The sequence below is a fragment of the Bidens hawaiensis genome, unplaced genomic scaffold (assembly GCF_021521415.1).
Source record: "Bidens hawaiensis isolate Kalapana, Puna unplaced genomic scaffold, B.hawaiensis_p1.1 tig00032923_1, whole genome shotgun sequence".
NCBI classification, from domain to species: Eukaryota; Viridiplantae; Streptophyta; class Magnoliopsida; order Asterales; family Asteraceae; genus Bidens; species Bidens hawaiensis.
The window spans coordinates 59,010-76,771 of NW_027505270.1; the positions used below are offsets into that span (position 1 = coordinate 59,010).

Consider the following 17,762-nt stretch of genomic DNA (forward strand, 5'->3'; position numbering starts at 1 on the left):
ATATGTAGGAACGAATGCTTGATGGTACGTGAACGATCTTCGGATATTGCACGTACTGTCAGGTTGTAACGCTATGTGTAAGGTAAGTATGTTATATATGTGTATGTGCATGAACACGACAGAAATAATAGAAGAAAAAAATGATAACGTATGGCTGAATGGTTACGAAAAGGGTACCGAGCCCTAATAATACTCGAGGTATGATGTAAGGATGTATGGTTACGAAGAGGGTACCGAGCCCTAATAATACTCGAGGAATGTAGGGTGTAATGCTCTTTATAACTTAAGATATGAAAGTAAGTTAATACAAAAGAAAGTAAGAAAACGTGGAAGTAAGAAAGTATGAATGAAAGGATATAATTTTATGTGTATGTCGTGTATGGCATTTGTGTTAGATATGATTGATTGCATGACGGTACGTGAACGATCTTCGGATATTGCACGTACTGTCAGGATGTAAATAAAGATATTAATATTGTATGTAATGTGAGGATGATGTATAAACATTACGACTGAAAGCTTGTCGGTACGTGAACGATCTTCGGATATTGCACGTATCGTCAAGGGAAGTGATTAGCTCCTTGCATAGATATTAAATAATAACTTATAGATAGTGTTCCTTATATGGATATATATAGAGTTCCTTACATGGATAGTATAATGTTCCTTTTATGGAAAGTATAGGGTTCCTTTTATGGAAAGTATAGGGTTCCTTCTGTGGAAAGTATAGGGTTCCTTCTATGGACAGTAAAGTGTTCCTTCTATGGAAAGTATACAGAGTGTTCCTCCTATGGAAATCCTATATAGTATGGTAATGGTAAAGGTTCTTTTAATAGATATTACGTGATGATCCTCCTATGGATATTTATACGAGGTTAAGGTAGAAATATGTGTCTTCGGATACGTTAAGAAATATATGAGAATAAAATTGTATGTTGCCTGATTAACTAGAACTCACTCAGCGTAGCTGACTTTTAGTATGCACGCAGGTGAGCTGATTATAGAGTTAGCATGAGGATGACACACGGCATGGATTGAACGGCTGGCATCTGAAGAAAGAAGTAAAGATGTTTTAAATATAAAGTTTTGCGTTTTGGTATCAAAGAAAAGATTTAATGTTTGGTAACAAATGATTGATGATTCATATTCCGCGAAAAGTTTTAATAAACTCTGATTTGAAGAACTGTGTTTATGAGTAAATCCGACGCTAAAGTAGGGCCACCGGGTTCGGGGCCTTACATTCGATAAAAGAGAAATAAACATAACAAAGAAATGAATAAAAGATTGATTATTGAATATGGCGAATACGTATATATGTGTGCAAGTATGTATGTATATATTCTTTGTTATGAAAATATTATTTAATGAATAAAGAGTATATTTAAATAATAAAAGAAAATGGTTACGTTTCTTGGAGAAGAAGAAACGTCGGGTTTCTATATAAACTAAAGGTTTATAATTTACTTTTAAACTAAAGGTTTTCAAGTAATAAGAGTATTCTTAAAGATTACGTTTCTTAGAGAAGAAGAAACGTCGGGTTTCTATATAAACTAAAGGTTTATAATTTACTTTTAAACTAAAGGTTTTCAAGTAAAAGAGATATATGAACTAAAGGTTCATCGAGGATTGAGATAAGACTAAAGGTCTTAAGCCGGATCGTGTATCCGACTAACAAATATTTATACTCGTAATATAGGTGCGAGATAAAGAAGGGAAAGACCCTTGGACGGTGAGTGAAGCCGATCCTAAAGAGATAAGGTGAAAACGCCCCCAAACTTTTAAACTTGTTTTCAAACGAGTAAAATATGTTATATGAAATTGTTTACAAGGAACTATGTGTTCATAAAACCGTTATAGATAAGAGTATAAACCTAGCTCTCAGGCTATGGTATACGTATGCCTGGATCCTTACATAGGTGGTACTATGCGGTGAATGGGCACATCGCACCACCCTTGGTCGTAGGACGCTCTCTTACAGGTAGTACGACCTTATGTGTATATTTACGGGTACTTAACTAAGTCGAACGCTGCGGTGTTTGCTGAGGTGACCTAGAGTAGAGGCTCGAGTTATAATGTGTTATTTAACTTTGTTATTCCTAAGCCACGTTGGGCCGAGGCAGGCGTAGTCTCGAGGGGTAATAAAGTAAAAGAGATTATTTTGCGTCAGCGTGTTCACCAGCATTCGTTGCTGACGTATTTTCTTACATTTTGCATGTGAACAATGATAGCGCTTGGAATGACGAAGTGCTACTAATATCCGATGGCTCGGATTCATTTTGTATAAGTTTAAGATGATGGTTTGTAAACATAAACAAGTAATATTTTTGTAACAACTTAAACGGGTATTTTATTATCCCGTCTTTTGAATGTATATATCAATGTTACACTTTTGATCCTTAAAGTTTTATAAGTCTTCCGCAAATTAACGCAAACTCTGATTTATTTACAATTACGACACCAACTTATGGGTCACGCTCCTAGGCCTTAGATGGGGGTGTGACAACCTGATCATGGCTATGGTCGACAAAATCGATCGGCTATTGATCCAACAAGAATCAAGTGCCGCCCTAGCCAAGTTCCACTTTGACTCCCTCACCGCCACCATGAACCAAATCACCTCTAATCTTACCTCCGCCCTCGCCAAAATTTCAAACACCTCCTCAGCGATAACTGAACCAAAACCAGCCCTTACACCTCTAATCATGACACCACCATCACCTCCCGTAACCGCTCTCGAGTCCGCAGCAACCCCAAAACTCACACCAGTGCCCCAACCCTTTATTTCCATCCCAACCAGTGAACGAAAGTTGAGTCAAAAACCTCTACCAATGGTTGTTTCTTTTGATGCCATCAAGACGAAAAGCATAAGGCCACCATTTCCAGTTTGTATCTCACATGCAAAACAGCTGCTTCCTTACAAGGGATCTCATCAACGTTACTATAAGATTATCAATAAAGCCAATTTTTCCAAGGATTCTTACAAGCTATCGACAATAAGAGCTCCACTTCCTTGTTTCTCTATAAAGCCAAACAATTCTACTAAGATGACGATAACATATCCCACAAAGAGACAAGATTGGTGGCCACCGTGGCGGCTGGTTGAGACCGTGCTGTATGTGGTTGTCCAACTCGGGTGGCGGCCACCGTGGCGGATGGTTGAGACCGTCCTGTATGTGGTTGTCCAACTCGAGTGGTGACCATTGTGGAAAACTCGTTTCGTTCTTGAGGACATGAACGTTTTGAAGGGGCAGGGAATTTATACGAGCCGATATATTAATTAAGTTTAATTTCATAATTAAGTTAATCTATTATTTAGTTTCCTTATTATAGTTAAATTAGGTTTCCTTATTGTTTATCTTTTTCCTATTTTTATGTTTTTCTTTTCCTATAAATTGTAATTGTTTTAATAAGAAAAATAATAAAGAAATTTGTCTCAAGTTTGGTTTCTTTTCTTCATTTTTGTTCTTGGGGCCTAACCTACTCTACTGGTCTATTGGGAGATTGACAATCTCGAATTGGTCTCTATCATCTACCTATTGGTATTTGTTTGGTATCGATTAGAGCAATTTAGTATGTGGCAAAATATAATAATCACACACACAAACGGATAAGTAAAACAAAAACACGAGATTTATGTGGTTCTGTCAAGGTGACCGATGACCATGTTGCAACTAGAGCTATCTTTATTTAATAACTCGGACACATACAATATTACAGTTATATCATAGGGTATATGTATACTAGGATTAGAGTTTCAAACTTAGCCCCTAAGTAAACACTCATGGGCCTAAATAAAACAAGCCCAGAGGTTTCACAAACCCGAACAATCTTCAAATGTCACCCTAGCAAGAACTATGACAGTAACTCCCGTTGATATAATGCTAAATATATATGTTTTCCGTGTATATTTTAATTAATATTTTAATAGTTTTTGTTCGTTTTTAGTCGAGATTTGTATACTACTAACGTTTTTATGTTTCGTAGGTTCCGGGATTTGATCGTGATTAAAAAGGGCGAAAACGAGCCGAAACGGAGATCCGGAACGCATAAGGAAGGAACCAGATAGAGAACCGGTTAGACCGGGCCGGTCTGACCGGCCCCTATAGAAGAGCACGCCGCGCTGCGCCTAGGGGAAAGGCCAAAAGCCCTAGGCGCGGCGCCTAGGCACATCTGGGCTAGATTATTTTCGTTTTTGCATCTTGTCGGGCCTTGTTTTGGGTATTTAAACACCTTTAACTTAATCCTGACATAACCTTAAGCCACCATCCGAATTCTAGAGTCTTTGGAGCCATCTTACGAGTCTCGTGGTGATTTTGAAGGCAAGAGAACATCCGGTGAAGAGCTAGACGTTTAAGATCGAAGAATACGGGTTTTATCACCTTTAATCTTTCGTTCTTTATTATTTCACCATGTTTTCAGTATTATTTATTTTGTTTGATTTAGACTTTATGATGCTGGGCTAAATTCCATAAACTACCTAGGACGTGATGAACCTTAGTTCGGTTTGATTTTATTTGGATTTTTGTTTCGTTATGGATTTTGTGTTCTAAGTAAACAGTTGAGTTTGATTTAATTGATGCGTATGATTGCTTGGTTTTATTTACTTGGATTTATTGTTTCACATTGCCCTTGTTGATTGTTTCATAGGATAGGGTTTTGTTATGTCATTTACTGTGTGTTCTTGACTAGTTTGTGATTAATATGCATTAAAATCATAGAAACAATAAAATCAAGTAAATAGATAAAAGTGAACTACCAGCCTAGAAAGCTGTAAGGTGATAGGTTGTTGATAGATCTTTGCTTGTCGGGATTGCTAGATTTAGTTCTTCGTAAGGAGTCCGTCTAGATTTGATTGTCATCTTAGTCTATTAAATTAATTGGGTTTGCTTTGCTATCTTTTGAATTCCGCGCTGTAAGGTAGGTTTTCGTCATAAAAGATACTTAGACATAAGCGATTAAATAACCGTAAGGAAGTTTAATATAAAACTGGTGAGTCTTAAAACTTGTTAGAAATCCATAGGCGTCTTCTTGAAGTTCAAGGGTCCTGTTCGGGTTTTCTGTCAAGGGTCTATTTTATGATCCCAGTTCCATAACTTAAGTTTTCCGTTTAATTAATAATCGTAACTTTAGGGATTCTAGCCTAGGTGGTTTTTCATCATCATCTGAGTCAGTTAAATTTTATTCTCTTGTGTTTTATTAATTGTCTTTTCTTAATTAGTTAATTTATTAGTTTAATATTTAATTATTTTAAAACCCCCTTTAATAATATAAAATAAATAGTCGTGCCAGTTAGTTGAGTCTAATTAGTTAATTTACGTAATTTTAAGAGTCTCGTGGGTTCAATATCCGGACTTACTTAGTTGTACTAGAGTCGACCAGTTCACTTTCCGGTTAGTAGTTTAAGTTAAGTTAAGGGTCTAGAGTATTACTTAGTGTCTAGATTAGTATAATTTTAGTTATTTATTTTATAACTACTTTTAGCACATCACCCGTAATCTTCAATAAACAAGTTCTCAAGCCTCCATTTCTCATAACAGGCTAAGACTTCAGTCATATTTTCATAGTTGCAACAACCCCTCTCACCAAGTACCCAAGAGACCAATTGAAACTCCCTGAGCTGAAATCAGTCATGATCAAAATCGTCAACAACACGTCATTTTTCTAAACTAGTTTCGATAATCCACTAAATTCAGAAATATACCAAGAACCATTACACTCTCTAAATTTTACAAACTATTCCCATAATTTTAAAATAAGAATGTTGGTTTTCAACACCCAACGACCTTTAGGAACTGTGCTTAGAATACGTCTTATTCTCTAACTATTACCAAATCCCCAGATTGATTTAAACCTTCGAACACATTCATCTGACATCCACATTCAACCATCTGGATTTAAACCTTCACATTTGAAAAATGAACCCTCTTAGCACCAGATTCAACCATCTGGATTTTGTCTTGCTTAACCTCGAAGGTCACACCCTTAGCAGGTGCCTCAACCACGTGTAGCGATTCAATCTTTATACCACAATTGATCTGTAGATTTTCATTGATTACCCTTCATTTGCCAACACCAAACTTTACTTCCAATCATTTTCTATCTTGGTGACCCATGTACATTAACATTCTTATCATACCCATAATCACCCTAACATTCTTCAAGTTCTCTGTAGTTCCCAATGAAGTAACCAAACCAATATCCCCATATTCTTTACCTCAAGAATCTCCATTTGCAAGTTGTACCTTAAAAATCTCCTTGTTTTAGACTCACCATCATTTCCTTTATGTTCATGGCGTGGAACGAAACGCTATAATTCATGGCCTAAGAGTCTACACTACGTTCCACACTACAAATTAGAGAATCATCCTCAGTGGCTACCTTAATAATGTTTAAATCATTTTTAACAACCTCTTCTTTTGAGCGTGCACTGACTCTTAGGATGTCCCACCTTGTTGTACGCAATGTCAAATATCCACAAATTTTAGGATAGTAAAGCTCTATTATAAAGATACTTACGGTGCATGCTTAGGCATCTTCAACTCTAACATGTAGTTTCTCGTCTAGTAACCAATTTCACCGTAACGACAACATTGGGTGTTCTTTTGAGGATGGGCGAGTGCTTAAGATGGAATGAAAAGATTGAGGGACGGTTAGGGATGCAAAAGATGGACACTTCTATGGTTTTGAGATAGTTATGGATAGAATAAAAAAAATGATTTGAAGTTGAAGTGGATAGGGGAGTCTGTAAGGGATGGGCGGGAGGAGAAAAATGACCTCCCACCCTTAGCAACACTACAACAAAAATGGCTTTTTAGGACCTTCTATGTGGGACACTTGTAAAATAGGGTCTTAAAATCTATTTAATAGGACAAATGAACATTTGGGGTCCTTTTACAATGTACGCCACATAACTGGTGTCCTAAAAAGTTATTTAATAGGATGGATGATTTTTTGGGGTCGTATTATCATATAACTCAATATGACACTTAAAATCTAAATCCTAATAAAGTAACATATAAGACATGTAGTTGTTGGTGTCTCATTATGTAGTAATGTAATGGGACACTTGATAACTGGAGGTCTTATTATAACATAAGTTAATAGGACATTTGTAGTTAAGTCATAAATGTTCGGTGTTATAGGACCCTTTCTAGTCGATGTCATATAAGAACATAACTTAATAAGACATTTTACACCATGGTCTTATCACTTTCACCTTTATAAGACGCTTAATCATTGTTGTGTTATTATAATACACCTCAATATGACATTTGATATTTGAGTCATAAAACATCTATTTTATAGGACGCTTATTCGCTAGAGTTTTATTATAACATAACTTGACATGACACTTGGCACTTGAGTCTTATAATTTTAACCTTTCACTACAAATAATATGTCATTTAGTGACACACGTTTTTATTGGCATTTAGATTTTGCGCCACTATTTTAGGTTTAAATGGCTCTTTGAGCATGCTACATTTGCACGAGAAACACTTTTACTTGCTATAAAATAGAGACATTAAATTTGATCAAAGATAGTTGAAAAAAAGACGTTTCAAACCTTTTATTTTTATATTATGTCAATTTATTACCTAGGACGCTACTTTGAAATGAAGTTAAAAAAGTTTTGCAACCTGCCATGGATCGAACACGGGCTGCATATTATTTAAAAAAATAATTTGGCATGGCTCAAACATTATATAACATTATATGATATGCTTATCTTTTTAGGAGAAATTTGAACTAGCCACCAAGACACAACCACATTTTATTAACCAATTCACTTATCTAGTTGTTTAATATATATAACAAAAATTTCACTATATGCATATTAATTATAGCTACGAAAATTGATAGCTAGATTAGTTGCTATTATCCAGCTTAATCATTCATGACGTTATTTAATAAGTCAAAACAAAACCATCGATCAATTCATCTAAGTTAGAATTTTCTTCGACTTCATGTATACGACTTTATAATCATGTCATTTTCATGTTTTGGTATTACTTGATCATGTATATTTTTATAATAACGATGGCTTCTAACATGAATTTCATTAACTAGTTTATGTAAATTGTGATAATCAGTTATAGAATAATATAACTTATATATTGTTAAAGAAAGTTTTCAAAAAGAAAAATATCGCTACCTCATTTTACGTTTTAATGACGGTGTATGTTGTATCCTTATAAATTGTAATAATCTTTTAGGTATGATTATGATTTATGAGAATTAACCCGAACCCCAAGGAATCCTACTCGTTCTAGCTCGATACCATAATCCAAAACCCGATATACTCATATAATATTGGGGCGGTTTACGTGTAGCTTTTCACCAATATTTGTACAACACAGTTTGAAAGTGTAGTTACTACGATATAATGGCCCAATATTGCATATTAAGACATTAATACCTAATTAGTTTCATTAATCTAATATAATTAGACTATAAAAGAAGATAATGAGGATGATGTGACAGTCTCACATTCATATTTAGTCTAATCTATCATCTCATTTATCCTTCATATTCATGAGTTTTGAGGCAAATCAAATTTGGCAAAATAGGTTATAATTTCCTTTATAATTCTCTAATTTCTCATTTTATTTATCCTACCTATTCATGGGTCATGGGCCAAAACAATTTTGACAAATGGGATATAGGGCGGCTCCGAGAAAGAAAAAAAGTTTTGGGCCGAAGACGAATTTTTTTTTAGCCTTAAATAAAAGAAGTATTTTATTGGGTTTAAATAATTTATTTTTTATATGGGTTTACCTGGTTATAATTTGGGTTGTGTAAAAAACGTTTGTATAAAAGTAGGATTAAGCATATCTCAAATGAGACTCGAACCCATAACCTTTTGGTTGTAAGTAATATCCTTTTGCCACTAGACCAACCTAGTGGTTATGTAATTGAGTTTAAACATTAAATATACATATTGTATTTAATAAAAATACATATAATTAAAAAAATCGGCAAATGTTGTAATTTCCCTTCTAATTTTCTAATCTCTCATATCATTTATCATAGCTATCAATGGGTGATAGGTCAAAACAATTTTGGTAAATGTTGTATATAAAGAGATTTTATCGAATTTGTAGATATGATATTTCAGACTTCTTATTTTTGTACTATATTATTTTATTTATGTTTTACCTTTAATTTTGTTCATTTCATTTAAATAACAAACCTTATATATTTTTATTATTTTGACAAATCTCGTGTAATACACGGTTTCAAAATCTGGTAGTTAATATTCGAAATAGGTTATGTTTACGTTAATGATATTTTTAACACCATTTGAATATACCCCTATACCTGAGTGAGCATTTCTGACACGGGATGTTAACTGCCCATATTGATTCTGACACTCCAGGTTTGACTCAGTGACTCACCCATAAACGCATTCAAGGAGAAAACCCACCACTGTGTAAAAACTCTCATTAACTCAGGTTTAAAATCTAATACTATAGATCTTAAGCCTTAACCATCACCCCAAGATATGAGTTAGGAAGTATAAGAACAATTGGATTAGGACTGTCAATTTTAACCGACACTGAACCCGACCCAAGAAAACCCATACCCGAATCCGAACTAACCCGACCTGAAAAACCTTGACTAAGACTAATCTGGACCGAAGTAGTTCAGGTTAGTTCTTGGGTGTGAATTCTGGGTTTTGCGTCAACTAGAAAATTCTAAATAAACTTTTAGTTCTAAAACCAAATATAATTTTATGTATAATAGGTTAACCGTTAGACGAGCCGGATCGATTGTTCTCAATCCACCCATTATGGATAGACTTTTTTTGTTTAATAATGTTTACGATTTATGACTAGAAGCAATAATAATTGAACACTCTAATCACGATAGATTGAATGCCATTATGTTTTTGTTTATGATCGAGTAAAGTTTGTTACTTTTTTTTTATTATTTTCTGGATTGTTTAATCGAGTTATGTTAGTCTGTTATTTGTTTAATTATATTACGAGTGAAGAATAATATGTTGCTTTAATTTTAGCATCGTAATTTTAATTTTTTAGGATATCCAAAACCCGATTAACTCAATTCAAACAAACCAGAACACGAAAAATCTATGAGAGATTTGGGCTGAGTTTCGGGTCTATATTTAAATCTTTAAAACCTGAAAACCCTGGCTCTAAACCCGGCAAACAAACCCGATCTCCTTGAAAAATACCCATTGAATAGTTTAAATTATAAAATAACCACAATGGGCACTTCTAAATTAAAATACAAAGGGATTAGCGGGCGTTAGCTTAAAAATTTTTGTTTTCCCTCTAACCTACTTATCAGGTTCACACCATCCGAGCTTGCACTGCCTTTACGCTATTTACTAGATTTCGTACGTTTCGGATATAGCACGTCCCCTTTCTTTTTTACTATATGAAATCCACACTTTGACACCTGAGATTCCGTAACGAGTAGATACTTCCGCAGGAGCATAATCTATTTTCTGGTTAAATACATTACTAGATGTTTTTCCATAATTTTCGCATTCAGTTCTAGCTATTTCTGCACCTTCTAATCGACCTGAACAACATATACGGATCCCCTCCGCCCCTTTTTTCATTACTAATCGAATATCCTTCACTATTTGACTAAAAATGGAGCGAAATGATCTTGTTTTGTTCCTCGGTTGAAAAGAGATATCTTAAAACTAAGAGGGGATGCCGCCTACTACTGAAAGACCCGTTTTTGCAACAGTTGCGTTCTTCTATGCAAGACGAAGACTTAGAAAGAACAAATAAGTTTGGATCCGAAAAAGTATGCTTAGGCAGTTCTTTCGCTGAACACAAGAGAATCAAGAAGAATTTTTATCATTTCAAATCGATATTATTATCGAAGAGAAGGAACGAAAAAACCCTAAATCTTACTAGTAGAAAAAGAAGTCCTGTAGTTTACAACTCTTCTTACTATAGTAATTTGACAGTCTTAATCACTCTAAAAATTTACAGTAAGTGGTTCAATCGCCAGAAGGGCTATGATTGGTTTAATCGCAACTTCAACCCACCTTCAATCCTAGGTCAGTAAAAGGAAATGATTAGGCTCAACTGATCAATATTGCGTGATTGTATGTTTATGACTTTATGTGCAACGATTGGACGATGTGTTTCTGTTTTTTTAATTGGTTAAATTTGATATTCATTGTTTCGTGCTTTAGTTTAATTCATACAGTCTGATTTATATGAGTTCTAGAGAAGTGTTTTGGTTACCAACAACATGCCCACCAACTGTTCGACGAATTGCTTACCACTAGGAACTCGGGAAGGTTTGTCCTGATTTAATTGTTTGATGGTAATATGTTATTTCTAATTTGCAAATTGCTTTAGTGAAATCTGTAAATTAAATAACTGATCAAAACCTTTTGGACTCAACAAAAAAACTTATACTCATAGTTTTCCTGCGTGATGAAGTTTTTGGAACTGAAAAAGATAACTGTGCACACTTTCAAGAACTTATTTTATAGCAAGGTATATATTTTTTTCATTTACGAATTTAGTATGTGAAACCAAAAAATAAGAAATTGGATTGATGATCAAAACACCAATTTTTCTTAAAAGAGAGGGAGAAAAAAGTTAATATTTTTGTTGCAAATTACATGGTATAAATGGCTCTTTAATTTGTTTTAATCATTTTTATTTGTTATTATTATTATTATTAATATTATATTTGTTTGAAATTTATAGAAGAAAAGTTTGAAGTGTAAAATGCAGGACGATTTTGCTGAAGCAATCACTAGAAAGGATATTGTTTCTATGATCAAGGATAAAGCAATTGAGATGCTTGTTAGTAAAAAAATGGTTTTCGTAGGGGAGTTCTTTTTTAAGTGATCCAATAATTAAAAAATGGATTCTTTGATCCAACAGTAATGCTAGTTTAGGTGGGTTGATGATCCATTTATTTATCAAAAAATATTTTTTTATACATTAAAATAAAAAAATGCAAACTTTCATCTCATCCTCATTCAGACTCAAATCCCAAAGTATAATATATGTTGATTAAATAGTTTAATATCTATGATTTTGTAGACAAATTGATAAAGAGAGTCAACAATACGTGAGCAGTAACGTGTTACACAGCGGTTTCATTAAAAAATGCAATAAGTCAGAAACTATTATGTTCATTAGGATGTGCATTCAATCATATCAACGAACAAATTAAGAGAGATATTGGATGCTGCACTAAATGAAATGTCAGAGGTTAAAATATACATTCTGTGTCTTTCTCAATGTTCTTGTATGTTTATATGATGATGGTACTGATATGAATGTGATGATGCAGCATGCAGTGTCATTTTGGTCTTTTTCAAGCAGTAAGTAGGTCTTGAGATCCCGAATGGTGAGTCTTCTTTTGTTACAAATATATATTCTGGTTCGTGTTGTTTGGATGTAAATTGATTTAGAGTGTAAACAAGTCAAGCGAAACCTAAGCTTGACTAAGTTTCTAGTTTATTTGGGTATTTTTGTATGCTTCATCACATAGTTTCTTTGTGCATTTTTCATGTTCTTTTTAGGTAAGAAAGTGGAGAAAGTATACTAGATGTGTTGCATTTCTGTCAACAAAATTGCCATTTTTGTTGATAATAAAAGTCTTGTTCCCAAAATAATAGAGAATAGTGAGTAAAAACCAATTGCCACTTTATGTCATGATACCGTCTTGTGTTAGGAACTAACCGAATTGTCATTTTGTTACTTATGCATGCTTATGGTATTTTGTAGGGAAAAAGAATGGTCGGATTATGAATTGCAATAGTCGCGTATTGAGCTGTGTTTCAATTTGGGGACGCTTAAAGCTGCATTTGCCTCAGTACACTAATTTTGGGTTATGTTTTAACATAGATCAACCAACATTTCAAAAAAGGTATTGATTGTAGTTGTATATTACTATTTTCTCTTAAGTCTTGCCTCGGTGGTATATAATTATCATTTTCCTATAAGATATATGTGAGTTAAATGCTCAAGTACCAATAAAAATAGATGAAAAGTTGGTGAGACGATATGGGTTATTTTCCACAATTCAAGATTGTATTGGTGTATCCATCGCATGGCCTTGTCCATTCATCTTGATATGTATTTGTTAAACTTGTGATACGAATAATTTTAATAACATGGAACTTAATGCTTATACATGGATGGTTTATTTGTAGGAAGTTCGTGGGGATTGAGGACGTACGCATGATGACTCGGGATTTTATGGTGCTGGTTTCTTTTATTGCTTTTAATTTTTTTTTTGTTGAATGTTACAAGAGTTTATGTTGGATAATGCTATAACTTATTTATGTTTAGTTTTTTTGTTATAATGAAGTTTTATTTATTTCAATATTTAGATGTCCATAATTGTATAGTAAACTTGTGTGGACGCTTAAAAAATGGTTGTATAATATGATTTGTTAGGACTTCTAGTTTTTGTCCTAAACGTTAAAACATTGTAAAAGTGTCATAATATGTTTTTTAGGACGTTTAAGATGTTCATAGATATATTATGCGACCATAAAATTTAGTTTCATAATCTTGTTGGGGATATTAGGACCATTTTCTTGGTACTATAATGTTCCATCATCAGGGTCCTATAAATTAATTTTTAAAGACGCTTGTATGTGTATCAAAAGTTTACAATTAGGTAAGCACATGTCAAAACATAGTAAACGTTTCATAATATGTTTTTATTGGGACTCTTTTTGGGTTGTTAATAAATATATTATGCGACCATAAAATTGGGTTCATAATCTTATTTGGCATATCATGACGCTTTTTGAGTTCCGAGACTTATTACAACCCCTTTATATGAAACGCTTTTCTCGTTGGTCCTATCAAATGAAAGGTCCTATAAAATAACATTTTAGAACGCTTTTGTGCGTACTAAAAAGCCCTTTTTATTGTAGTGGCAACTAGAACTAGTAATTACCAAAAAACCTAGATAACATTTCAACCTTCATTCTACTTTAAAAAAATAACTAAGACGAATCGGCTTTGATGAGGGACAAGGTTCAAGGCCCTAGAGTAGGGGCAATGTTCAAAGTTCAAGGGACTAGAGTCAGTGGGGTTCAAATCAGCGGGAAAATTCTAGAGTTATCAGAATATCTAATTAAAACTGAGTTTTCGTTACAATCTTTTGAAAATAAGAGAACTAAGCTCTTAAATTATGACAAAACTTATATTGAACCTAATATATATATATATATATATATATATATATATATATATATATATTGTAATCTTATAAATTCTACAACATTACAAGATTAGAACTAAAGATCTATAATAAGAAGATATAAATTTCAATTGAAAAAACTTTTTTTTTTCTTAAAAACAATCATTTATGTGATTTTCCTTAGTTATAATTAGCATCCAGGTTCAGGATTAAAAGACAATGGTTCCTATCTCATATATAGCTAGCTAGCTAGGTGGCACGACAGCAAGAAGATGCCAAGCAAGGGAAAGACCAATACGTGTTGTCCAACGTAACACATGCATGGTCAATGGGTGAGCAAGTTAATCGGACATCTATGGTACGGTCACCCTACATTTGTACCTTATATAATAAACGTTAATTTCCTTATTCACCATGATCAAATATTATTGCACCCTTACTTGTCTCTTTCTCCTCCCAACACTCTACTTTCTCTCTCTACAATCAAATTGTTATTTTCATTGTTACGTACGCATATTATATATATATTAGATGGGCATTCATCTTCCTCTAATGGTTTCCGACGACAATCGACAATCGTTTCTCAAGCTACAGGTTCCCATCCGTTCCCTAATTACTTTCTTACAGAGATTTAAAACCAGATCATTGTTTTTGTTTTCAAGAAGATAAAGAACGTTGGGAGACACGGTTCATCCACCAGAAAAACCTTCCATGGTACAATATTATTAATCTTCTTGTCCATTTCATGCATATATATATCGTTAACCGATCATCAGAGGCGGACCTACCCTTATGGTACGGGCAACTGTTATAGTTTAAAAATATTCCTGACTGAACTTTATGAGTATATATCGATGGTCAAGAGAAAATTTCATGGGTCCACCACTGCTGATCAGTAACGTTTTCATATTTCAAGAAATTTATGAAGAAATGGAATATTCCTTTGGAGATGAAATTCGATCTCAATGAATTCTATCTCCTTGGTTCTTAAAATCAAACTAGATTGCTTGCATTCCAAAGTTTGTGTACTTTTATAATATAAGAACATGTGAGATGGTGATGGTGGTGAGGTTGATGTTTATCTAGCTAGCTAGCAAGTTGTGTAATGGAGGTACGTTTGTAGATTGGGGTCGAATAAAATTCCATTTTTGCTCTCTTTATCCTAGCTTATCATCTCTTTTCATTTGATTCTCGACGTCTAAAACAAAAACATCTCCGTGTCCTTGCGTTTGATGGTCTTTTTACCAAACTCCATCGGTTCGGTTTGTTGTTTTCGACTAGTACCTAATCAAGAACACCGTGTCCTTTTCTCCAATGATTTGGAAAGAGAATATTAATATGTCACTTTCCTGACCGCGTTATGTTTAAGTAGTCTTCCTTCCATTTTTTGATTCTTTGATTCATTTTAGATGTAGACTCAAGGAAGCCTATGTGTATATATAAATGTTGCTATATCTAGTGGTTTTTATGGCTATTTTGAGTGCTTCCAATTTTTTGTTTAAAACTGATTTTTCTATCAAGGTTTATTTATACATTACATATTTTATAAATATGATATTATGTTGTGCTTCCTATTGATATATGTTTGTTTTTGGAATATAACAGGATCAGGTTTCTAGCCCATTGAGTGCTCAACTATTAGAGTTTTGTGAATCTGAGTTATTTCCAGAAACAATACAAAACTCAGAAGTTGCTTCAAGCTCAAATTGTTGCTATGATGACCACTCTTCCTACACCACTAACCTCTCCTTCCCTCCTGATATAATCAAATACCCCACACCCGCTCCGGCCACGGATGACAACAACTTCTCCATAATCTTTGACGAAGAGATAACCGAAAACGACATTAATTAGGTCAATCTAGATTTCACAACCTCTCCCAATCTCAACCTCCCTCCATACCAATTCACCAACCAAGACCACTTTGATCTTAGCTTAATCCAAAACCAAATCACACTAAATGAAAACAACAACCCAATCATGACATATCCTAGTGACCATGGTGTCCCTATAATCGGACCGACATTGCCCACTGTCTGTGAAGATGATAGTTTATCTTCCATGCCACCTTCAAAGTTCATGCGCTTCAATAATAACCACCCGTCTTCCTTTAATTGTTCGTTCATGGATCCGTCCATAACCTCGTACCTTTCTGGAAACACCAACCCTCCTCTACCATTAGAAACTTCCGGTATTTTCAATGGGGATTTGTTCTTGGGTGAGCTAGACTTCAAGGGAGACAACAATGGCATATTCTGTCCGTTACCGCGACCTTATAATTCTAATGAACTTCAGGTAATTAAGTTCATCCAAGATAATTACTGTTTCATTAGTTATATACTTAATTACTTATACATGGTGTTTTGTTTTGAGATGTGTTTTCAGGCCCTTAGTAATGAAAGCCAGCATCTTGTAACCGGAGGTGGGAGTTCTGCTACTCCATTGGCATCAGAAATCATGAGCTTGGAAGCCGAAACCTTTAGAGTTACGAACAAACTCACCACCGAAAAACGGAAAGAAAAGATCCATAGATACTTGAAGAAAAGGAATGAAAGGAATTTCAGCAAGAAAATCAAGGTGTGTTTTAACTTTTAAATCCAATTCATTTGTTTGATGAATAGTTTGTATATTATATATAACTCCAACGAAAAAACTAAATGTGTTGGTGGTTACCGTTACAGTATGCATGTCGAAAAACTCTAGCAGACAGCAGGCCTCGAGTGAGAGGAAGGTTTGCAAAGAACGATGAATTTGGAGAGATCAATAGAGGCCACGGTCATGAAGAGGACACCGCTGAAGATGTGAAATCTTTCCATGTAATTAATCTTTTACCATATAAACCATGATTAATATTGTATATTGATTGCGTGTCTAACGGGGTTTAGACAGGGTTACATAGAGGCTCTAGCCTCTATGTACGATAATTATGTACCGTTCTAATATGTGTCGTTTTTTAGCAGGTGGTTGTAAAGGAAGAGGATGAGAATTTTGAATCATCAGACATATTTGCACATATCAGTGGGGTGAATTCATTCAAGTGCAACTACCCCATTCAGTCTTGGATTTGAAACAGGCCTTTGGTGCATGAATCAAAGTTAAATCTACAACTTTTGCACAATATATTAATGGATTCGATCGGTCATCGTCTATGTATGATCTATGTACTGAGAGTTATGTAATTATGTATATGGTGCCTAATAAACAGTGCCATTTTGTATATATATGAACTAGAATATTAAGCCTTCATGTCATCAAGTTTATATAGGGAGAGGTTGTTACTTTTTATATCTTTTTAACTCTAAGATTTGGAGATTAAAAGAAAGATTCTTGTCGATTTCGATTCTTGGCATCTGTCTTTTTCTTTTCATTTTTTAAATCTTTTTGGGCATGACCTTTATGTACTTGAACTCATGCCTTTTATACGAATCGATTCATTAAATTAATATGGCACCTTTTCTTGGAAAATTTGCCTGACTAGGATGTGATAATATTGTGTGTCAAAGAATTATTGTAGTTATTCACTTGAACTTGCTGAATCCAATTGTGTAGGCCCAAACATAAACACATTGGGCCTTGGGGCGGCCGAGTCCATT

General features: G+C 34.1%; 1 protein-coding gene and 1 long non-coding RNA gene across 2 annotated transcripts; both read left to right on the plus strand.

Annotated features, from left to right (window-relative positions):
• Positions 1 to 11,177: 11,177 nt before the first annotated feature.
• On the plus strand, positions 11,178 to 13,454 carry LOC143612012 (uncharacterized). Its single transcript, XR_013149882.1, has 4 exons — positions 11,178 to 11,287; positions 12,048 to 12,218; positions 12,301 to 12,357; positions 12,738 to 13,454. It is a non-coding gene; the product is annotated as an uncharacterized LOC143612012 (long non-coding RNA).
• Positions 13,455 to 16,124: 2,670 nt separating this feature from the next.
• Positions 16,125 to 17,626, plus strand: LOC143612008 (uncharacterized). Its single transcript, XM_077086094.1, has 3 exons — positions 16,125 to 16,746; positions 16,851 to 16,985; positions 17,130 to 17,626. The coding sequence occupies exons 1-3, from the start codon at positions 16,150 to 16,152 to the stop codon at positions 17,235 to 17,237; spliced, it is 840 nt and encodes a 279-aa protein (XP_076942209.1). The 5' UTR covers positions 16,125 to 16,149; the 3' UTR covers positions 17,238 to 17,626.
• The last annotated feature ends 136 nt before the right edge of the window (positions 17,627 to 17,762 follow it).